This window comes from Hemiscyllium ocellatum, chromosome 11 (assembly GCF_020745735.1).
Source record: "Hemiscyllium ocellatum isolate sHemOce1 chromosome 11, sHemOce1.pat.X.cur, whole genome shotgun sequence".
Taxonomy (NCBI): Eukaryota; Metazoa; Chordata; class Chondrichthyes; order Orectolobiformes; family Hemiscylliidae; genus Hemiscyllium; species Hemiscyllium ocellatum.
Window position 1 is genome coordinate 97,379,400 of NC_083411.1, and position 24,774 is coordinate 97,404,173.

Here is a 24,774-nt window from a genome sequence, read left to right on the forward strand (position 1 = left end):
TTCATCTTGGAGTGCAGTTACTAGCGGTGTACCACAAGGATCTGTTTTGGGACCTTTGCTTTTTGTTATCTTTATAAATGATCTAGAAGAAGGGCTTGAAAGCTGGGTAAGCAAGTTTGCGGATGACACAAAAGTTGGTGGAGTTGTGGATAGTGAGGAAGGAAGTGGTAGGTTACAGCGGGATATAGATAAGTTGCAGAGCTGGGCAGAAAGGTGGCAAATGGAATTCAATGTAGCTAAGTGTGAAGTCATTCACTTTGGTAGGAGTAACAAGATGATGGATTACTGGGCTAATGGTAGGCTACTTGGTAGTGTGGATGAGCAGAGGGATCTTGGTGTCCATGTACACAGATCTCTGAAAGTTGCCACCCAGGTAAATAGTGCTGTGAGGAAGGCATATGGTGTACTGGGCTTTATTGGTAGAGGAATTGAGTTCCGGAGTCCTGAGGTCATGTTGCAACTGTATAAGACTCTGGTGCGGCCTCATCTGGAGTATTGTGTGCAGTTTTGGTCGCCATACTATAGGAAGGATGTGGAGGCATTGGAACGAGTGCAGAGGAGGTTTACCAGGATGTTGCCTGGAATGGTAGGAAAATCTTATGAGGAAAGGCTGAGGCACTTGGGGCTGTTCTCATTGGAGAAGAGAAGGTTTAGGGGAGATTTGATAGAGGTGTATAAGATGATTAGGGGTTTAGATAGGGTCGACACTGAGAACCTTTTACCGCTAATGGAGTCAGGTGTTACTAGGGGACACAGCTTTAAATTAAGGGGTGGTAGGTATAGGACAGATGTTAGGGGTAGATTCTTTACACAGCGGGTTGTGAGTTCATGGAATGCCCTGCCAGTAGCAGTGGTGAACTCTCCTTCTTTATGGTCATTTAAGCGGGCATTGGATAGGCATTTGGAAGTTATTGGGCTAGTGTAGGTTAGGTAGGATTCGGTCGGCGCAACATCGAGGGCCGAAGGGCCTGTACTGCGCTGTATCTTTCTATGTTCTATGTTCTATGTTCTATTCCTGATGAAGAGTTTATGCTGAAAAGATTGACTCTCCTGCTCCTTGAATGCTGTCTAACTGGCTGTGCTTTTCTAGCACCATAGCTTTTGACAACAACCACCATCAGCTGCTTAATCAATAACCTTACCACCATCATCAGAAAAGGGGATATTTGCTGACTATTTGAGTACTTAGTTCCACAAGTAATTCCTCAGATAATGAAGCAGTCTATGCTTGCATATCACAAGACAAGGACAATGTTCTATTTTGAAAATAAAGTTTTCAGCTAACACAAATACCAACAATGACCACGTTGAACAACAGAGAATCTCTATATCTCCCCTTGATGTTCAATAGCATTACCATCATTGAATCCCTTACCATCATTATCATGGGGGTCTTAACATTGGCCAGAGACTTACATAAATACCGTGGCTTCAAATGCAGGCCAAATGGTTGGAATTCTGTGGCTGGTGATTGACCTCATGACTTCTTAAAGCCTGCCTACTATCTACATGGCACAAGTAAAAAGTACAATGGCATAATCACCATTTCTCTGGATGAGTGAAGCTGTGAGAACACTTCAGGATCTCTACAACATTTGGTAATAGCAATCTGCTTAACAGTCACATCTCTACCACCTCAGAATTTCACTTCCTACATCACCAGTGTGCTGTGGCACTCGTATATATCATTTTGAAAATGCACTGCAGCAGCTGCCCAGGTTTCAAGTTAGCACCTTCCAAATCAACGATCTTTACCACCAAGAAGAACATGGGAAAAATTGCATAGTCTAATGTAGTTGTCCCATGATTCCACTCAGTCTACAGCAGCAACAGTTGAAGTCAGATATATATTCCAATCTCCCAGTTAACATTGTATGCATAATGTCTCACATTCAAATTAATAATCCACATTATCAATTTAACCAATCCATGCCATGTGATCAGTATGTTTATGTTGAATAGATGAACATAGCACAAGTTAAATATCATCCTGACTTAGAAATAGTATCATGATTCCTTCACTGTCAGTGGGATCAAAATTCTAGAACTCTCTCCCCAGCAGCATAATGGACTGCAACATTCAAAATGGCAGACCACCACCACTTTCTCCTGGACTATTAAGAATGAGCAACACATACAACCCAAAAACACATAAACAAAAAATTCCTGCCTTAACCACTTCATCATTCAACCTTCCTTTCTTCTTAAAGTTTCTCTTTAATATTCACCTCCAGGTATCTCCTTCTTGGGTTCAATGACAAGTTATTTTTGATTACATGCCTGTGAAATGCCGTGGGATATTTTTTTGTTTAAGTTGTTATATAAACTGAAGTTGCAGATGTCCATGTTTGACTTCACATTTATTGATTGATAACAGTCGAGTACATACAAAGTCAAGTTTAATGCTGTGGGCTATATTATCGTATACTCATCTATGTTAGTAAAAGATTGGTACAAACATAAAAGATCTTCCTGGCTTTATACTCTTTGCAGTTTTTTTTAGCTTGAATAAAAAATAAATCAAATATACTAAGAATCTTATTTCATTAAATCATAGTCTAACATTTGTATAAATATATAGGCATAAGAAATAAAATCAGGATTAAGCCGGTAGTCCATGTAAGCTAGTTCTGCCATTCAATACAACCATGGTTGACCTGATTTTGATCTAAGTTTCTCTATCCTGCCCATTCCTCACAACCTTTGGCTCCTTTGTAGGTGAAGGAAATGTCTACTTTAGTCTCAAATCTATTCATGACTTGTGTTTCAGGTTGGTGAATTCCAAAGTTAACAAGCCTTCAAAGTTAACAAACTTCCTCATCTCTATCTTTAATGGAAATTTTTTGAACTTTACTCCTAGTTCTAGAATCACCCATGAGGGGAGACATTTTCTGATCATCTATCCTGTCAAACACTCCAATAATCTTATGGGTTTCAATAAGATTACCTTTCATTCTTTAAAACCCCAAAGTGTGAAAACTTAACCTGCTTTACGGTTCCTCATAAGACAAAACTTTTTTATCCAGAAATCAACCTGGTGAACCTTCTCCAAACTGTCTTCAACATAAGTATATCACATTTTTATGTAGTAATCTAGGTGCGGTGTAACCAATATTCTAGCAGTTTTTTTCAAGGCTCCCCTACTTTTATCATTTACAAATGTCAATATACTTTCAATTCCTGAATTATGTGAATTATAGATAGGTTACTCAAAAATGAAAAATCCACTTTGCTACTTTTCAGACTCTTGCAGGACACCACACCCCACTTTCTGATAGCATAAGGCACCATAGATTTAAATTGAGGGGTGATAGATGTAGGACAGATGTCAGAGGTAGATTCTTTACTTAGAGAGTGGTAGTAAGGGGCATGGAATGCCCTGCCTGCAACTGTAGCAGACTCGCCAACTTGAAGTGCATTTAAATGGTTATTGGATAAATATATGGATGATAATGGAATAGTGTAGGTTAGATGGGCTTCAGATTGGTTTCACAGGTTGGCGCAACATCGAGGGCCGAAGGGCCTGTAATGAGCTATAACGTTCTATGTTCTGTACTCACAATTATTTCTGCTTTGTCTCTAAATTTGAATCCATTCACAACTAGCCCCAACTTCACATGTCCTTTGTCAATACTCCCATTGCAACTCCTTATGAAACCCTGGAGGTGTTGCCACTGCTGTATTATATTCTTTTTTACAAGCTGTCTAAGAAGTTGCACCAAGGTCATAATCATTCAAAAAAAAACAGCAAAGCATTATCAAAAAGGGAGGAGTCAGTAAACAGTTGTGATTTGGAAGGGAAATAACAAAAATTGAATGGAAGTGGAGTCGTTAAGGGTAATTAATATCATTTATTTTAACTGTAGCCACACCAACAAAGCATCTTCCCATTCACCATTTCCTATACCTCCTACCACCACAACCTGGTTTCCTCAAGCTTGAACTAGATAAAATTATAGCTGCAATCCTCCTTTCAGAAATGCATTCAATTTTTTTAATGAAATACTCTATGTCTAAATATTTTGCTCTCTCATAATTTGGCAACGGTTCCAGTATCTTTCTCACCCACTGACATTAATCAACTTACTTCATCAGACAATGGATTAGATCTGTTCTTTTCTTGAAGAAAGGAGTATGTTGCTGTCCTCCAGTTCTTTGTCATAATTCCTTTCTCTTTTGAATTTTCAAATATGGATTGTAGTGACTATGCTATTTCCTTTAATTTCCTTGAGTATTTCTAGATTCAATATCTGAACGTGAAGTTTCATCCTCCTTAGTTTATGTCAGATCTCTTTTCTTTTTATCTTAGCAGTTATAACATCCCCCTTAACTTTTATTATTGTATTTTCCTTTGTCAGTGAAAATTGAGGCAAAATATCCATTCAATATCCATACTATTTTAATAGCATCTCCAGTGAATTTATGCTGTTCACCCTTTAGTGGCCCTATTCATCTGTTCATTTGCTTTTTGTTAATGAGAAAATAGCTCTGAAAATTTTCATATATTCTTGGATATTTATAATTTCCTGTTTGATCTTTGCTTAACTAATTACCTTCAATAAAAATAAAAGTCAGGAGAGATGTAAAATGCACTGCTAATTTGCTATCATCAATTGCATAAAGTCAAAATAAGTCTAGTAAAATCTATGCTAAAATCGCACAATGGAATATAGCGATATATTTCACTGAAAAAAATTGTTACTGGATTGAGCTACAAACACAGGAACCTGCAGATTTTTTTGGCTAGAAAGCACCTTTCTTTATTTAACTATTTTCACCAGGGATCAACCAAATTTCTGTTTGGAGTAAATGTCTGTATTTCTCTGTTAGGCGGTCCATCGGAGGGCAGACTCATACCAGGCGATCAGATTCTAGCCATAAATGATGAGGGCGTCAGCAGTGTCCCGAGGGAAAGAGTCATAGACCTTGTAAGGTAATCTTCTATTTGTTCAGCCAGTTAATGACAATAACTTATATTCATATAAATGGTCATTTACCTGCAATAATCAGGTCTCTGGGGATAAACACTAAATTATATTGGGTGGAATCTTCCCAGCCCCTGAACAACATGGGCAATGGTGAGAAAGTTGGGAGAATTGCATGAGGTCACTAGTCAGGAGCTTCCCACCATCAAGATAATAATGTCCCATTTTCCAACTGAGTGTTGAATGGCAAGACAAGATGCTCGCCAGTGAGCAGCTTGAAGTCTATTTGCATGCATTAGCAAGCATTAGCATCCTCATTATTACGTTATCTTGCCTCTTGATATACAGTTTCCCATTCTCCCGCCTGCCAGATATGGATGGCAACAATTCCCAACTTGAAAGTCAAAGCGGTAACCTGGCAACTCCAGCTCACCGCTTGCTCCTCCAGATCTTCAGCCATCACCAAGATCTCAGGGCATGCTCCATGGGCAATGTGTCATTGCCCATAACAGTTTTTGGTAAGATCCAGCCCACAATCTCACAATATTTTATCTAATTTTTTGTTAGCTTCAAATTGTATTGTCGAACCTTTGAGACCTTCAATAGCAGCTAGTTAAAAAAAAATCAATAATATCAAAACAAATGTTTTATCCACTAGACATTGGTGTTGGCAACAATACAATAGTGAGTTGAACGAAGTGGGAAAACCACATAAATTTTAGCAGCAGAATTTGTAAATGGTAATCAAGTTATCCTGAGTTTTCTGACAATTTTGATATACTGACTATAAACATTTACAATTTAAGCTTTGGTTATACTGCACAGCAAAGTTTGTGTTCCTCTGCATGTTAAAACAGTCATTGTTGAGTAGGAATTCACTCTCACTCTGGACTTGAGTTGATTTACCTACAACTCTGGAACAACATTAGGTATCAGTAGTAGAACGATTTTGAAAAATTGTCACAACTACTTCAATGTGACACTGGCTTGGGTAGTTGGTGTTCTTTGGGATTAGCATGCTGCAAAGTCTGCACTGTACAACTGCCTACGGCAATATGACAGGAGGTTCTACCTTGATTTCCCAGAGATGCAGTGTGTGATGAAGTTCAAATTCATGGGAGGAAAAGTTTATTCATTAGTCATGTCAAAGAAGCAGCAAGGTCTGGGAGAATATTCAAAGATGACAGTCACTGTTTTGTTCAGTTTCCAGGCATCTATACCTCACACGGCATCTACCAACCATTCACTAATGCATGTAGAAGTAATGAACAAAAATATTTCCACTACATAAACATCTCTCAAGTTCAACATTTCTCTGTCTGAAAGACCAATGTTATTTTTAAAAGTGTTGTCTCTCCCAAAAGACCAATCAGTGATCCTATAAGCCATCATCATAAAAATGAAAGATTTGTAGTGACATAGTGTTATCACAACCCCAAAGTGTTTTGTATTGAATTAAATATTTTAGAAATACAGTCATTGTTCTAACAGGAAATACAACAGCCAGATTGGGCAAGCTTCCTGAATGCAATCATCAACACTTTGTTTACAAAACAGCAATCTGTTTTCATGATATTGACTGAATATTGGCCAGTACTATTGGGATAACAGCTCCACTCTTCGTCAGGGATTTGTTCATATCCACTTGAGGAAACAGTCAAGGACTCAGTTCAATTGTTCATCTGAGGGACAGCACTTTCAACATTGCTGCCTCCGTACTGAACAAAAGGGTTGGATTAGATTTTATGCTCAAATATCTGAAGAGGAACATGAACTGACAACAAGGCTTCTATTTTCATCCATGTCTAAAGAAATAGGTGACTACCAGCAAAAGATCATGCCTACCACCCATACTTCCCAAAGGACATGTATGATGTTCATAATTAAAATTCTAATACCATTAAACACTTCAAAAGATTAGGAAAGTTACCAAAATTAGACAATAATTATGCAAAGCAGGAGCAATTCACATGCCTGAAATACTGGATGAACAATTAATCAGTGAGCATTCTTAGTTATCTAGGCAAAAGTGAGGACTGCAGATGCTAGAAACTAGAGTTTAGGTTAGAGTGGTGCTGGAAAAGCACAGCAGGTCAGGCAGCATCGAGGAGCAGGAAAATTGACATTTCAGGAATACCCTTCCTGATGAAGGGCTTTTGCCCGGAACGTCAATTTTCCTGCTCCTCAGGTGCTGCCTGACCTACTGTCCTTTTCCAGCACCACTCTAACCTAAATTCTTAGTTACCTATCGATATTTTTGTGCTTTTGAGGAAATGAGAAATAAACACTTGGCTTGCAACATGACTATGCTATGGAAGGTGCACCTGTACAAATGCAGTGATGCAAACTGTAAATCAAAATAGGCTGAGCACGTATTTTGAAGTGCTCAGGCAATATTTCAGCTGGCAGATTAAGCAAATTAGTTACCCAATACTGCAGATGATTAACATAGACAAAGGTCTTGTTGATGCATATTTTGTTCCACAAATCTGGGTGACACAAGTTTCAGTACAGCAGTAGATGCTTTATTATTGGTCAGAGATTCTCAATATCCCCAAAAGTAATTGTGTGTCTACTTATGGTGACAATTCTCCACGAATCTCTGCTCAACACACAAAGGCAGCACTTTTTATAGGAATAAAACAAAAGGTCTATAAGTCACATGGTTGATTGCCGTCACATTGTTTAAGAGGGACAATTATAATTTTACAAGGCCCAGTGAATGTTGATGTCCTGTGATAACGAGTGAATGGATTACAGGGACTGATTACCGGATTCTTCATGATCATGTGTTGATGGGAAGAGATTAAAACAGAAGGGTTTTGCCTGTTCTCAATGGGGGAATTCACATACCTGTGTTACTATGGAGGGGAAACAAGATAATGGGAGCAGGAGGCAGTTTAACAGGGTTGTAGCCAAGACTATCAATCTTGTCTGGGGAGGACAAATACCTTTGTCTGAGGCTGCAGAAGAATCCACATGTGTGGCTCCAATGGATTCCTTCTCTAGGATTCAGTCAGCCTCCTCCCTACTGAGATTTTCTGCCTATACTGTAAGAGGACAGACATGCAATTGATACTGCAGTGAGTCTCTTTGGTAGTGGAATGTTTAACTCTTGAGTCCCCAGTATGCCTTGGAAGAGAAGTAAAACCTGGAATTGAATCCCTCGTGGCTTTCTAACTTCCTCAGTAGGGACTTAACTGAAGAACAACAATGCAAGATCAAGAAAATGAAGGTGCAATACGTGCAAGTGACCAGCAACAAAAGTTCATTTGTAAGGTCTTACAGGATACGCCAGATTGAGGGATAAAGTTTGCAATAAACATAAGGACATGCGGAATGAAAAGAACAGGATATGTTCTATTTGCGCTAGCAACTTTCATAATCTTGCAAGAAGTCATCACATCCAATGAAGTGAATTGATACAAAATCAGAAATATCTGGAAAAACCCAGCAGTTTGGCAGTATCAGTAGAGAGAAAGCAGTTGATGTTTCAGATTTGATGTGTGGTCACTATTGTAATATCGCAAACATATAGCCATTTTTTAAAACCTCATTCATGGCTTTTAGGTGTCACTGGCTAGACCAGCATTTATTATCTATCCCTAGTTGCCTTTGAGAATGTGCTGGTGAGCATGAACTGATTCAGTCCACAGTGCCATGAGGGAGGGAGCTCCTTGGCCAATGACACTAAAGGGATGGTGGTATATTTCCAACTCAGGATGTTAAGTGGGTCAGAGAGGAACCTGCAGTTGATGGTGTTTCTGTATATCTGTTGCACTGTCCTTCTTGATGGTAGTTGTCATATCTTTGGAAGGTGTGCTCTGAGGAAGTTTGGTGAATTTCTGCAGTACAACTTGGAGATGGTACACATTGCTGCTATAGTGGTAGAGGGATTGAACATTTGTGGATATAGTGCTAATCAAGCAGATTGGATGTTGTCAGGCTTCTTGAGTGTTTTTGGAGCTGCACTCACTCAGGCAAGTGAGGAGTATTCCATAAAACTCCTGACTTGTATCTTGTAGATAGAGATCAGGTTGGGGTGTCAGGACATGTGTTGCCATTGCAACATTTCTAGCCTCTGGCCTAGTTCAGTTTCTGGTCAATAGTAACACCCAGGAGTATGATAATGGAGAATTCAGTGATAGTAATGCCATTGAATGTCAAGGGGAAGTGGTTAGATTTTCTGTTGTTGGAGATAGTTATTAGCTGGCACTCGTATGGCATGAATGTTACTTGCTACTTATCAGCCCAAACATGGGTATTGTCCAAATCTTGCTACATTTAGACATGGATTGTTACAGTATTTGATTAGTCATAAATTTGTTGAATATTGTGCAATCATCAGCAAATATCCCCACTTCTGATCATATGGTGGATGGAAGGTCAGTGACAAAGCAGCTGAAGAAGTTTGGACCTACGACACTACCCTGAGGAACTCCTGCAGACATGTCCTAAAGCTGAGGTGACAGACATCCAAAAACCATCTTTCTTTATGCCAGGTGTGACTCCACATAGCGAAGTGTTTTCCTCATTATTCCCATTGATTCTAGTTTTGCAAGGGCTTCTTGATGCCACACTCAGTCACATGTGGTTTTGATGTCAAGGGCAACCACTCACACTTTAGTTCTGGAATTTGGATCTTCTGTCCATGTTTAAACCAAGGCTGTAATGAGATCAGAAGTTGTGTGGTCCTGATGGAACTCAAATTAAGCATCTGTGAGCTGGTTATTACTGAGCAGGTGCTGCTTGATAGCTCTATTGAGTGCACCTTCCATCACTTTACTGATGATCGAGAGTAAACAGATGGGGCAGTAATTGGCCAGGTTAACTTTGTTCTGCTTTTTATGTACATGACATTATTGGCAATTTATCACATTGTCAGGCAGATGCCAGCGCTGTAATTGTATTGGAGCAGCTTGTCTCGCGGAACGGCAAGTTCTGGAGCACAAGTCTTTGATTCTATTGCCGGAATGTTGTCAAGGCCCATAGCATTTGCAGTATCCAGTGCCTCCAGCTGTTCTTTAATATCATACAGAGTGAATCAAATTGGCTGAAATTTGGCACCTGTCATGCAGTGGGTTTTCAGGTGAGGCCAAATGGATCTACTCAGCAAATGCTCCATCCTGATATTTTGTACTGATGTTCAGAGTCCCACATTATTAAGGATGGTAATATTTCTGGAGCCTCCTCCTCTACAGAGTTGTTCAATTGTGCACCATTATTCTTGGCTGAATGTGGCAGTGCTGCAGAGTCTAAATCTGCTCCTTTGGTTGTGGTGTCACTTAGCTGTGTCTAACACTGACAGCTGATTCTGCCGTTTGGCAGACAACTAATCCTGTTTTGTAGCTTCATTTGTAAATATGCTAATGATACTCCCAACATGCTCTCCTGCACTCTTTTTGAACCAGTGTTAATCCATTGGCTTGATGGTAATAATAGAGCAGGGGATTTGCCAGGCCATGAAGTTGCAGATTATGTTGGAGTATAATTTTGATAGCCCACAGCATCTCATAGATGCCCAGTCTTGAGTGTTTAGATCTTTTCTAAGTCATTTAGCATGGTGATAGTGCTATACAGCACAACTGATGGTATTCTCAATGTGAAGTGGGACTTTGTCACCACAGATGCTGGTCACTCTTACCGATACTGTCATAGATGCATCTACAGCAGACAGATTCTTGAAGGTGAGGATAAGTATGTTTTTCAATTTTGTTGGTTCCCTCACCATCTACCAGAAACCAACTCTAGCAGTAATGTCCAACAGTACTTGACCACTACTCAGTCAATAATGGTGCTGCTGAGCCATTTTTGGTGGCAGGTATTGAAGTACTTGACCCAAAATACATTCATGCGACCTTGCCACTCTCAGCGCTTATCAATGTGCTGTACAACAGTAGTGTTTTTTCAGTTGAGGGCAGGGGTGCAGGACAATATATGGTAATCATCAGGAGGTTCCTTCTTGCCCATTAAGACCTGATGGCACAAGACTTCATGAAGTCTTGAGTCTAGGTTGATGACTCCCAGGACAACTCTCTCATGATTGTATAGTCCTATGCTTCCACTATCAGAGACAGGAGCAGAAGTAGGCCATTCAGCCCATCGAGTCTGCTCCACCATTCAATGAAATCATGGCTGATCTGATAATCCTCAACTCCAATTTCCTGTCTTCTCATCATAACCCTTGATTCCCCTAATGATTAAAAATCTATCTCAGCCTAGAATATACTTAATGACAGTCTCAACAGCCCTCTGTGCTAAAGAATTCCACAGATGCACAACCCTCCGAGAGAAGAAATTCCTCCTCATCTCTGTCTTAAATGTGCAACCCCTTTTTCAGAGACTATGCTTTCTGGTCTTAGACTCTACCACCTTTGCCCTGCCAGTGAGGATGGTTTGAATGTTGTCTGTGACATTGTCTGTAAGGAATGATTCTATGATAATGACTAATCAGTGAGACAGCTCTCTGAATTTTAGCACTAGCCCCCACATGTTAGTAAGGAGAACTTTGCAGGGTTCAGAGTGCCATTGCTATTTCTAATGCCTTACTCAATGTCATGTGGTAGAACCACCTACTATGTTGCCCATTCAGTTTCATACATTTTTTGTTGTAGTGATTTCATAGAGCAATTAAGAGTCAACCACATTGGATTGGATTTGGAGTCATATGTATGCTTGACCAAGAAAGATACCAGATTCCTTTCCTTAAAGGGCTGAGTAGACCAACAATGACAATGACAATCAACAATGGATTAACAGTCATCATTAGAATCGAATGCCAGGTTTTTATTGACTTCAAGTTCTATCATGGTAGGATTCAAACCCAAGGCCCCAGAACATTATCTAGGTTTCTGCATTACTTGATCAGTGGGAATACCATCACCTCCCTCTGAAATTTGTTCACAAAAATCCCTTGCAAACAGCATTCTGATCCTTTCTACTAGATAATCTCTTCTGGTAATGCTACTTAAGGAATAAATATTAACTATAATATATGCTTGTCTTACATCAGATCTTTTTTATCCAGCTGAGGGAGAAAATGAGTTTCAGTTCATTATTTTAATAAGAAAAGAGCCTCAAACAATACAGTACACCCTCAGCACAGCACTTCAGTGCCAGCCTAGATTTCTGTGCTCAAGTTAGGTGGATCAGTGGCAAGTAATATGCATGCCATGCAATTGCCAACCAATAGACATCCACAAAGGAGAATCTAATCATTGTCCCTAGTCATTTAAGGGCATTACTATTACTGAATCCTGCATTATTAACATCCTGGAGGTTGCCATTGGGCAGAAAATAAACTAAAGTAGCTATGCAAATACTGTGGTTACAAGAGAACGTTAGAAGTTAGGAATAGTGATGTGTGCTATCTCCGAGAATGCACTTCAGTAACTCACCCTAGCTCCACCTCCGGCACCTTTCAACTCTGTGATCTTCTGCATCTTGAAGGACAAGGGCAGTAGATTCATTGGAATATCACCAAGCCACTCACCATCCTGATTTGGAACTATATTGCCATTCCTTCACAATGACTAGGTTAAATTCCTGGAACTCCCTTCTAACAGCATTTGGAAATGTCCCTCCATCCCGTGACTACAGTGGTTCCAAACGACTGCTCGTCACCACCTTCTGCAGGGCATTGAGGGAAAGAAATAAATGCTGGCCCAGTCAGCAATGTCCACACCCCACGGATAACATGTTCTTACAAAAATCTATGGACTGGTGTCTGAACAGATAATCTTCCAAATCATATGGACTTGAAATGTTAACTTTCTTGTTTTGTCCACAGATGTTTCTCGACCTGCTGAGTTATTTCTAGCTCTTTCTTTTCTTATTTCTTATTTCCAGCACTCTTGATATTTGGCTTTTGTTACTTATTCATTTATCTTATGGCATGGATATCAAATATTAAGCATCTGTCTCAGGATCCACATTTCAAAGGTTTTTCTTCCTCTACAGGTTTTTACTATTGGATTTTTGAAGGATGCAGGAAAGTGGATAGAATATAACATTTTTATGAGTATTTCCCTATTATATACTTTAGTTTTCGCATTGTTAACACATCCATTATCTTCATGAAATTATGTTTGGCCATCTCAGTTCTTCTTTGACCTTGGAATCTACCCATCATCTCCTATTACCATTTGTTCTAAATACACAAATGTATCTATTTATTCCAGTGTGGCATCATCCATTTTGATCTTCACTCCAGCTGCTTACGATTATTTATTTATTTTAACTACCATTGTTTCTGTCTTTTTGATGTTCATACTGAATCCATATTTAATATTGTTTATTTTACTTCATTCACAACATATTGTAAGGCATTTCTTCAGGGTCACTGCTAGGTTTTCTATGGTGGCTCAGTGGTTAGAACTGCTGCCTCACAGCACCAGGGACCTGGGTTTGATTCTGTCCTCGGACGACTGCCAATGTGGAGTTAACCCACTCTTCCTGTCTCTACATGAGTTTCTGCCAGGTGCTCTGGTTTCCTCCCACCATTGAAAGGTGTGCAAGTTAGATGGATTGGCCATGCTTAATTAACCAGTGTTCAGGAATGTGTAGCTTAGGTTTGTTAACCATGGAAAATGTGATACAGAGATAAAATAGGGGGATGGGTCTGGATGGGTTGCTCTTTGAAGGGTTTATAGAGTCATAGAGATGTACAGCACAGAAACCGACCTTTCAGTCCAACTCATCCATTCAGACCAGATTCCTAACCTAATCGAGTCCCCTTTGCCAGAACTTGGCCTATATCCCTCTAAATCCATCCTATTCATATATCCATACAGATGCCTTTTAAATGTTCTAATTGTAACAGCCTCCACCACTTCCTCTGGCAGCTCATTCCAGGGTTGGTGAGGACTTGTTGTGCCAAAGTCCACACTATAGGGAGTTTGCTGGCCCCCAAAATAAGCCTTTAACATCAATTCTATACTTGCTGCCCACCCCAAAATAATTTGCATAGTCAATGCTTAAAATACTAAAAGAAGGTCTAGATAACTTATACTTATTCTGCAACCTCCTGTACTCGCAGTCCTCAATCTCAGCAATCTCTAATCAGGACTTTCGGGCTTTTGCCCGAAATGCCGATTTTCCTGCTCCTCGGATGCTGCCTGACCGGCTGTGCATTTCCAGCACTATTCTAATGTAGACTCTGATTTCCAGCATCTGCAGTCCTCACTTTTGCCTAGTTGATTTTAACCTTACTGCGAATCCTCTTGCAAGGATGCCTACCTTGAAGAAGTTCTCCTCCTCTCTCCAATTCCCACATATACCCAATAATTGTTCATCCTCTTGTTAATCAAGAATCTATTGACTGTTGCTCCTTGTTCAAGTGTTCAAATGTAGTGTCAGTTAACCATTTCCATACATACATTTTTCATTCTGAGCACAATGAATTTATATTGATAGTTTCTCCAGTTCCACATATCCAATGTCTTTTTGCCTGTATTAATCAATGGAACTTGACAATAGACGTTTAATCGGTCACTTTTTTGTAACAAATTATGTGTACAAGTTTCTAATTGTATAATCAGATGTGAAACCACCTTTGTTACAGTGTTGACATTGCAGTAAACAATAGCTTGCTTTTGTGATTCATTTGGTTACAGCACCATCACAATAGGTGAATTCAGGTTACCATGACTCAGTCCAATAATGCAATTGTCCAACACATTCTTAATCACTTTCCTCATGTGAATTAATTTCTTTGGGTTGAGTCTGTAAGGATGTTGTTTTATGGTTAACACATTCCCTGCATTGACATCATGTACCACAAAAGACATTTATCGTTGCCTATTCAGACAAATTGATTCATGAATCTAATACATATTATAAGTAACTGACAGTTTTCTGAAAAATGGCATAATATTTCTCCAACCTTTTTAAGCACCTTATCTTATCCAGTGTAATTCTTGAAGAGTCAACTTTAACATTTTCAATTTCTGATTCATTCTCAAACTGTTCTGTAACTTATATTTCATTCCTTATTTATTTTACTCTGTGTAGATATTTAACTATTGACTATCCTCCTTGTCACAATATTGTTTTAAAAAATTAAAATGACACACATTGATTTTTTTTTCTCTCTGTCTGGAGTACTTGCTATGTAACGTGTATCTCTGATCTTATTTAATGATTTGATAGGAGTCAATAAACCTTGCTTATAACTGTCCACAGAAGCAGATAATAATACCAACACCTTATCTTCAGCAACAAATTTCTGAAGGTTGACCATTTAATCAAATGAATCCAGTGGACTCAAGATGGGCCTTCTCTAATGGCAAACCGTAACAAGGGAATTTCTTTATTCCAGTCATCAGGCATTCCTGACAATAAGCTTTCAATGCAGCCTTTAAAGTTTGATGCCATTTTTGTAATTTTCCTTGAGATTGTGGCTAAAGATTTTGAATCGATTAATTCCCAAATGATTTATTGTTTCTTTGAATACTTGTGACATAAATTTTAAATCTTGATTTGACTACATTTCTTTTAAGGAGAAAGTGAGGACTGCAGATGCTGGAGATCAGAGCTGAAAATGTGTTGCTGGAAAAGCACAGCAGGTCAGGCAGCATCCAAGGAGCAGGAGAATCGATGTTTCGGGCATGAGCCCTTCTTCAGGAAATGCGATAGGGGAAATGAGGAAACTGGAGAAATCTGAGTTCATCCCTTGTGATTGGAGGGTTCCTCATTTTCCCTCCCCCCACCTTGTCTCAGTCAAATCCCTCAAACTCAGCACCGCCTTCCTAACCTGCAATCTTCTTCCTGACCTCTCCGCCCCAACCCCACTCCGGCCTATCACCCTCACCTTAACCTCCTTCCACCTATCACATTTCCAATGCCCCTCCCCCAAGTCTCTCCTCCCTACCTTTTATCTTAGCCTGCTGGACACAAATTCCTCATTCCTGAAGAAGGGCTCATGCCCGAAACGTCGATTCTCCTGCTCCTTGGATGCTGCATGACCTGCTGCGCTTTTCCAGCAACACATTTTCACCTCTCCATTTCTTGTAAGTAATACATGTCTGTAAAAAAAATTTGAGCTAAGTTCTCCGTTTACTCTTGCAGCAAATTACCTCAATGGCTCTGCATCTGGTTACCTTGCCATAATTGTCAAAAGATACTGGTTCTCACTCTAAGTGTTTTGTAGGCATCCCAGACATTATATCAAGACAATGCTAAATGACTTTTTAAAAACTGATATCAGCATTAAAGGTGCAGATTTAATTTACGGTTAGAGTTTCCCATTATCTAATCCACATAGCATGTCAAACAAAGTTTTGCTATATCTTTATATAATCCTGACCAATAAAAGTTTTAGTATTTCAGCTAGTGTTTTCCTAATACCTAAATGGCCTGCTGTTAAGATTTTATGAACCCCTTCTAAAATTTCAGTACAATATTTAAATGCTACTATTACCTGGGGTACCACTGCCCATTCCTCGATGGTTGGTAGCTCATCTCCATTTCCTTGTTAGCGTTTTAAATAATAATACACAAGTTTTGATATTGATACAACCTTTGAGTAGAAGAAAGTGAGGACTGCAGATGCTGGAGATCAGAGCTGAAAAATGTGTTGCTGGAAAAGCGCAGCAGGTCAGGCAACACCCAAGGAGCAGGAGAATCGATGTTTTGGGCATAAGCCCTTCTTCAGGAATCAACCTTTAAATAGGCTGTCTGATGGATCCTGAATTGAGAGAGTTCTATCTGTTGCAATTCTAGCAATGAAATGGCAGATGGTATGCAATATGTGAATATGAGGTTATCTACTTTGGTAGGAAGAATAGACTATTTTTGAAATGGGGAAATGCTTCAGAAATTGTTGTGGTTCTGCTCGCCGAGCTGGAAGTTTTTGCTGCAAATGTTTTGTTCCCTGGCTATGAATCCAAGCCAACATCCACGCTCAGACAACAACTCACTAGAACAAAGGACCCAATACCCAGCATGAGCCAAACTAACGTAGTTTACAAAATACCATGCAAGGACAGCACAAAACACTATATAGGACAAACAGGAAGACAGCTAACAATCCGCATCCATGAACATCAGCTAGCCACAAAACGACACAACCAGCTATCTCTAGTAGCCATACACTCAGACAACCAGCAACATGAATTTGACTGGGAAAACACCACTATCATAGGTCAATCCAGACAGAGAACAGCCAGAGAATTCCTAGAAGCATGGCATTCATCCCCAAACTCCATCAACAGACACATTGACCTGGACACCATATACAAACCACTACAGCTGAAACTGACACCCGGAAACGGCAAGAACATCCATCAACAGACACATCGACCTGGACCCCACATACAAATCACTGCAGCTGAAACTGACACCCGGAAGCGGCAAGAACAAACCAATATAAATACCGGAAGAAACATCAAAGCAGCGCTTCACACGAGGCTCCAACAGCACTGATGATGTTCCCTAGCCAGGGAACGAAACGTTTGCAGCAAAAACTTCCAGCTTGGCGAGCAGAACCACAACAACGGATACCCGAGCTACAAATCTTCAATCAGATTTTAAAGCTTCAGAAATTTGAACACAAAGGGAATTAGGAGTCCTAGTTTAGGATTCTCTTAAAGTTAACACACAAGTTCAATTGGCAGTTAGGAAGGCAAATGCAATATTAGCATTCATTTCAAGAGGCTAGAACACAAATGCAGTGATGTACTGCTAAAGCAATATCAGGCTCTGCTCAAACCACATTTGGAATATTGTGAGCAGTTTTGGGCCCTGTTTCTAAGGGAGGATGTGCTAGCATTAGACGGGGTCCAAAGGAAGTTTGCAAGAATGATCCCAGGCATGAAGGGCTTTTCATATGAGGAGTGATTAAAGAATCTGGGTCAGTACTTGATGGAGTTTATTAGGATAAGGAGGTTGATCTTGTTGAAACTCACAGAATACTGAGAGGCCTGGATAAAGTGGACATGGAGAAGATGTTTCCACTAGTAGGAGAGACTAGAACTTGAGGGCATGACCTCAGAGTGAAGTGACGACTCTTTAGAACTGAGATGAGGAGGAATTTATTTAGCCAGAATGTGGAAGTCATTGCCGCAGAAGGCTTGGATTCCAAATCATTAATAGACAGAGATAGATAGGTTTTTGATTAGTAAGAGGATCAAGTGTTACATGGAGAAGGCAGGGGAATGGGTTTGAAAAATATATCAACCATGATTGAATGATGGAGCAGATTCAATGGCCCTTATTCTGCTCCTCTATCTTATGGTCATTTCAGCCAGGTCATTCCCCAAGAAAAAATCAATTCCTTCTATAAGGATTTTTTGTAACACTCTGACTATAATTTTTCCATTTGCTAGGTCACACTTAAATACACCTCTATATAATGGGACTAATTTGTATACTCCATGTATACCTTCAATCAATAACTTTCCTTCATGAACCTCTCTGGAAGACATTTTGTAATATCAGATACATCAGCAATGGGCTCCAGTGTCTCTCGACATCTTTATTGCTTTACCTCCTTCATTCGGAAATATTTCTCCTTTTGAAACATTCTAAACTTCCACAAGTCCAAATCTCTTTATCAATAATGAAAGAATAATTTTCTTAACTCTCCTGAGTCATTTCTTCCTGCCTAACATATTCTAAGAGAACATGTTTCACTTGTACAATGGCTATAATTTTAATAGCTGAAAATGTGTTGCTGGTTAAAGCACAGCAGGTCAGGCAGCATCCAAGGAACAGGAAATTCGACGTTTCGGGCCAGAACCCTTCATCAGGAAGGGCTCTGGCCCGAAACGTCGAATTTCCTGTTCCTTGGATGCTGCCTGACCTGCTGTGCTTTAACCAGCAACACATTTTCAGCTCTGATCTCCAGCATCTGCAGACTTCACTTTTCACTCTATAATTTTAATACCCATTTTCTTTCCTGATACACCATTTTCTGAGGATTGTTTAGGCATTCCTATTACTGCAATAGTTTTCTTGATGTCTCCTATGTATTCTGGCTCTTCTCCTTACTATTCTGGCATATCTCTGATAGCTTCTTCCAATTTCCTTGTTAATTCCCATATGATCATCTCCCCACATATTACAATGTGTCTAAGATATCATGGGGATCTGCCAGAACTGCTATTTCTCAGCTGCTTCTTTGATGCTTGTCTAAATTAGCTTGAAGGTTTACTGGACTACAATTTTAGAATTCTTCCATAATCATAATTTCCTTCATACTCTTGAAATGTTTTTCTAACTACAGTGGTCAAACTCCTGATACCATGCTATTTATCTTTTCTCTTGAAGTTTCTATGTATGTATTTTTTTCTCAAAGTCTGGAATTTAATTGATAAGCTTCAAGAACAAGCTCATGAGCATTCAGTATCATTCTTTTAACAGTTACATAATTTGCAGATTGTTCTTTTGATAAACTGATAAACATATTGATAGTTTTAGTGGTTAAAATATTCTGTAACAATTAAGTACAAACACCTTTTGGCCACTTCTTCTTCCCAGCCACCTTTTCAAAAGAGACGAACTATCTTTCAACTTCATCCTCTGTAAAATTAGACACTAAACAGAGATTATTAATTGAATAAAATCTCTCACTGAAATTGGAATCAAACCTTTTCTTTCTTTATTCTAAACTTTTCTCTGTTGTGGTCATCAAGCTTTTTAACTGTCTATTTTTTTCTTTCCATTTCTATTAGTTTTCCTCTCTCCTCACTCTCCAATTGAAACTTTTCATTTAATATCTTGCCTTTCTCTTGGATCTTTTCTTCTCATTCAAGTTTTCTCTTTTGTTCTCAAAATTAAGGTTGGTTCTTTCATTTCCATCTGAATCTTAGCCAATTCTAGTGAAGGCATCAATTTCATGCCTCGCTCATTTTAATTCTAAATGTTGGGTAATCACTTTAAGCATCTCATCTTTATGGGATCCTGTTTCTATTTCAACCTTTAATTCAACTGCTTACTCTCTCAGTGTAGATTAGTCAAGGATTTCAAATACTCAACAGTTATATGTTCACAGAACTGAAGCCAAAACTCTTAAGTTTTTAAAATCCAGATTTCCAAATTATAATTTATATTATACCTCTGTCACAAAGACCCTTGCTTGCTGATTGTCTCTTCATGAGTTTTATACTCTCTTGGCTGTCTGGAATGTGGCATTTCTGCATTTGCAACCTTAGAGGCTGTACTGACTTACTCGGCTGCTACTGTCTGAGCCCTAGCATTCCTAATGTATGATGATCCCAGAGTAAAGGTCTCTCACTCTCTTCAATATTGTAAAGCCTTCATTTACCCTTAGGTATATTTGTTACTGAATGTAGCTCTCTGGTACAGCATTTTTTCTCCTATTCCATCACATGCATCTCTCTACTGTTTTCATACTCCAGTGATGTCAGAGTTAGCATAATCACTTATCTTCTAGGATAAACTAGAACGATGGGATACACTTCGAATAAAGAGTCTCCCATTTCAGATGGAGGCGAGAAAGATTTCATTTTCTCTCAGAAGCAATTAATTTTCAGAACTCTTTCCCAGAGAGCAGTGGAGGCAGGGTTATTAAATACATTAACATAGAAGTAGATTGACTCCCTTGTTAGTCAAGAACCTGTCATTATTAAGAGCTGGCAGAAAAGTGGAATTGAGGTCACAGCTGTGATCATATTGAATGGCAAAGCATACTAGAGGGGCTGAATGTCCTATTCATCCCCTTACGTCATTTATCTATACATTCATATATAGTTATGATGTGGAGGTGCCAGTGGTGAACTGGGGTGGACAACGTCAGAAATCAGATGACACCAGGTTAACAAACAAAGGGGCAGTGCTCCAAAAACTTGTGAGTTCAAATAAATCTGTTGGACTATAATCTGGTGTCTTCTGACTTCTGATCATATATAGTTCGCAGCATGATCTGATTTATTTTAATCTTTCATGTTGAATGATCACATTTGAATGGGTCTATTCTTTCCCAAGTTAATGTATACATTTCTCACTGGCTTTTATCTTGTAAAGATGCTCATCCACAAATGAATCCAACAAACTAACTATTCTACAAACTTCATCATGTCCCATTACAGAATTCCACAAAAGGCTAGATTTTGTAAACAAGAACTCTCACTAAAGCAATCAATTATTCCCAGATATTTCATCAATATTTTTGCTTGTTTGATGAGATACATATTTTCTTCATCAATGTTTCTTTTGTTTTTGTAATCACAGTTCAAGTTTTTTCCAGTTTGGAAATTCTCCAAATACCCATTGCCCCTCTCACTGTTAGAATTACAGGCATGTTTTTCCAATCTTATATCAGACTGAAGAATTTGCAATGAAGCAAAGCATTAAGTCCTTTAATGTGGACTACTGTAGCCACCGATGGTGCATTTTGATTCCACGCACCAACATTGTTTTATGACAATTTGTAGAGAGTGATCTTTAGGAAAGTTGAACTTACTTGAATTGTTCTGGCCTAAGTCGCACCAAGATCTCTCCTAAACAATCACCACATTTGGACAAGTAGCAAGGTCACCTTGGTTTGAACTGGTCATATTGACAGAAAGCTCACTTCCATTCAAAGTTTGATCTTCTTGGTTGACTTCTTCATCTAATTCACCTTCTACATTTAAATGTCCCTCAAACTCAAATTCAACTTGTGAAACTAAAACTATCATCTCAGTTTCGGTCTTTGCAGGTTGATCCTTTGAGCTACAATCTAACGTGTATTAACTTTGAGTTCAATACTTGCAGCAGAACAGAAGTGTAAGGTTTCCCCACTGCAATTTACCCAATTACCGACAATTTTATTCTCTAAAGCGATTAGGCACAAGGCTAGCTGATTGGGCTTGCAGTGATAGGGCCCGAGGGACCGCAATAGCCAAAATGAGATTCAAGAAGTACAGCCTAAATACTGCAAGAAAGAAAACTTTTAACACCAGAGGGCAGAAAACATTTCATGTAGGAGAAATACAGAAGAGTAGGGATAGTGGCATAGTGGTAATGTCAATGGACTAGTAATTCCAGAACCCCAGGGTGATATTCTAGCACATACATTCAAATTCTACCGTGGTGAAATTTCAATTTAATTTGAAAAGTCTGAATAAAAAGCTAGCCTAATGGTGACAATGTAACCATTGTCAATTGTAAAAACCCATCTGTTTCACTATATCCTTTAGGGAAGCAAATCTGTTCTCCTTGCATGATTTGATCCACATGTGACTTCAGACCCACAGCAATACAGTTGATTCTTTGCTGCCCCTAGGCGGTCAGGGCAATGAATAATCAACACCCATATTCTGTGAATAAATTTAAATAAGACAGTAGCAGCAGCACGCAAATGAAGAAAACAGGAAATCATAGTCTGCTCCTTGTGCTCAATGTGGGAAGCTGGGCACATTTCCAGTGCCTGGGACATGCATGTGTGCAAGTTGCAGCTGCAGCTTCTAAAAGCCTGAATTTCAGAGTTGAAGCGGTGGCTGGGGACATTATGGAGTATTCATAAGGCAGAGAGTATCATGGATAGTATGGGTAGAGAGGTGGTCATACCACTGCCTCGGATTCCAAAGCGGGAAGAAAATGGGTGATCACTACTCAGAGCAGGAGGGCTGAACAGGCAGTGCATGAATCTTCTGTGACCATTCCCCTGCGAAACAGATATACCATTTTGGATACAGATGAGGGGAGTGGCTTATCGGGGCTGACAGCAACAGCCAAATTCATGGCACCATGGTTGCCTCTGTTGCAGACAGATGGAGAGATAGGCATAAACATGCTATAGTTATAGGGGATTCAATCATAAGGGGAATAGATAGACATTTCTGTGGCTGCAAATGAGAGTTCAGGATGGTGTGTTGCTTCCCTGGTGCTAGGGTCCTGGAAGTCTCGGTGCAGTTGCAGGACATTCTGGAGTGGGAAGATGAACAGCCAGTGGTTGTGGTACACATTGGTACCAACGACATAGGTTAGAAAAAAGGATGAGGTCCTTAAAGCAGAATATAGAGGACTAGGGCGGCACGGTGGCACAGTGGTTAGCACTGCTGCCTCACAGCGCCAGGGACCTGGGTTCAATTTCCGCCTCAGGCGACTGACTGTGTGGAGTTTGCACATTCTCCCCGTGTCTGCGTGGGTTTCCTCCGGGTGCTCCGGTTTCCTCCCACAGTCACAATAATGTGCGGTTCAGGTGAATTGGCCATGCTAAATTGCTCCTAGTGTTATGTAGGGGTATGGGTGGGTTGCGCTTCGGCGGGTCGGTGTGGACTTGTTGGGCCGAAGGGCCTGTTTCCACACTGTAAGTAATCTAATCTAAAGTTAAAATGTGGGAACTCAAAGGATTACTACCAGTGCCATAGGCTAGTCAGAGTAGAAACAACAGGATATATAGGACGAGTACTTGGCTGAAAAAAATTGTGTGAGGGGAAGGGTTTCAGATTTGTGGGGCATTGGGACCAGTTCTGGAGGAGGTGGGACCTGTACAAGCTGGATGGGTTACACCTGGGCAGGACTGGAACTGTGTGGCAAGGGGATAGGAACCAGAGGAGTAGGGCAAGTAGATGCAGAAATTGACAGAGAGGTACAAACCAAGGTAAACATTACTAAGATCAAGAACAGGCAGGGAAACACTGCTGAGCAGAGCAGGGGAGGTGGTCTAGAATGCACGTGTTTCAACGTGATAAGTATAATAAGCAATTAGAGCTTTAGTTAGTATTTGGAACTATGACGTTATTGCAAATACAAAAACTTTGCTGAAAGAGGGACAGGACTGGCAGCTGAATATCCCAGGATTTAGATGTTTCAAATGTGATAGAAAGGGATATAAAAGGGGTCAGGGAGTTGCATTACTGGTAAAGTAGCGTCTCGCAGCTGTACTTAGGGAGGATATATCAGAAGACATATGCAGCAAAACAACATTGGTAGAACTCAGGAATAGAGAAGGTGAAATCACAATGCTGGGAGTATACTACAGGCCTTCAACAGCCAGTGGGAGATAGAGGAGAGGATATGTAGACAGATTTTGGAAAGGTGTAAAAACAGCAGGGTTGTTGTTGTGGATGATTTTAACCACCAATACATTGACTGGGACTGAGTTCATGTTAGGGGCTTGGATGGGGCAACATTTCAGGAGGGTTCCTTGACACAGCATTAAACAATCCAACCAGAAAAGGGGTTATAATGGACCTGGATTTGGGAAATGAGCCCGGCCAGGTGAGTGAACTTCAGTGGGGGTATATTTTGGGAGTAGTGACCATAATACCCAAGAGATTTAAGATACTCATGAATAGGGGTAACTACAGTCTTTGGGTGAAGGTGTTAAATTGGGGGAAGGCAATATTAGACAATAACTGGAGAATTTTGATTGGAGGCAGCTATTTGAGGGTAAATCCAAACTGAACATGTGGGAGTATTTCAAATAGCAGTCAATTAGAGTTCAGGAGCAGAATGTTCCTGCAAGAATGAAGGATAGGAATGGCAAGTTACATGAATCTTGGATGACCAGGGATATTATGACCTTGGTCAAAAAGGAAAAGGAAGCATATGTGAGATCTGGGAGAATGGGAACCAATGAAGCTCTTGAAATATATAATGAAAGTAGGAAAGAATTTAAACAAGGAATTAGAAGGGCTAAAAGTCATTAGCAAACAGGATTAAGGAAAATCACAAGGCTTTGTTTTGCACATATAAAATGCAAGAGGGTAGCCAAGGAAAGAGTTGGCCCACTCAAGGACAAAAGAGGGAACCTATGTGTGGTGCCAGAAGATGTAGGTGAGGTCCTAAAAAAAACTTGTGTCGGTATTCACCAAGGAGAAGCAATTGGTGGTGGATGATCTTTGTGAAGGAAATGTCAAGTTTCTAAGCCAAGTTGCTATTAAAAAGGAAGAGGTGTTGT

General features: G+C 39.7%; 1 protein-coding gene across 1 annotated transcript in view; it reads left to right on the top strand.

Annotated features, from left to right (window-relative positions):
* The window catches only part of frmpd3 (FERM and PDZ domain containing 3), a 216,096-nt gene that overhangs the window by 13,731 nt on the left and 177,591 nt on the right, over nt 1-24,774 (top strand). The window contains exon 2 of the mRNA XM_060831992.1: nt 4,831-4,933. Within this exon, the coding sequence (XP_060687975.1) occupies nt 4,831-4,933 (103 nt within the window). The remainder of the gene's footprint in view (nt 1-4,830; nt 4,934-24,774) is intronic.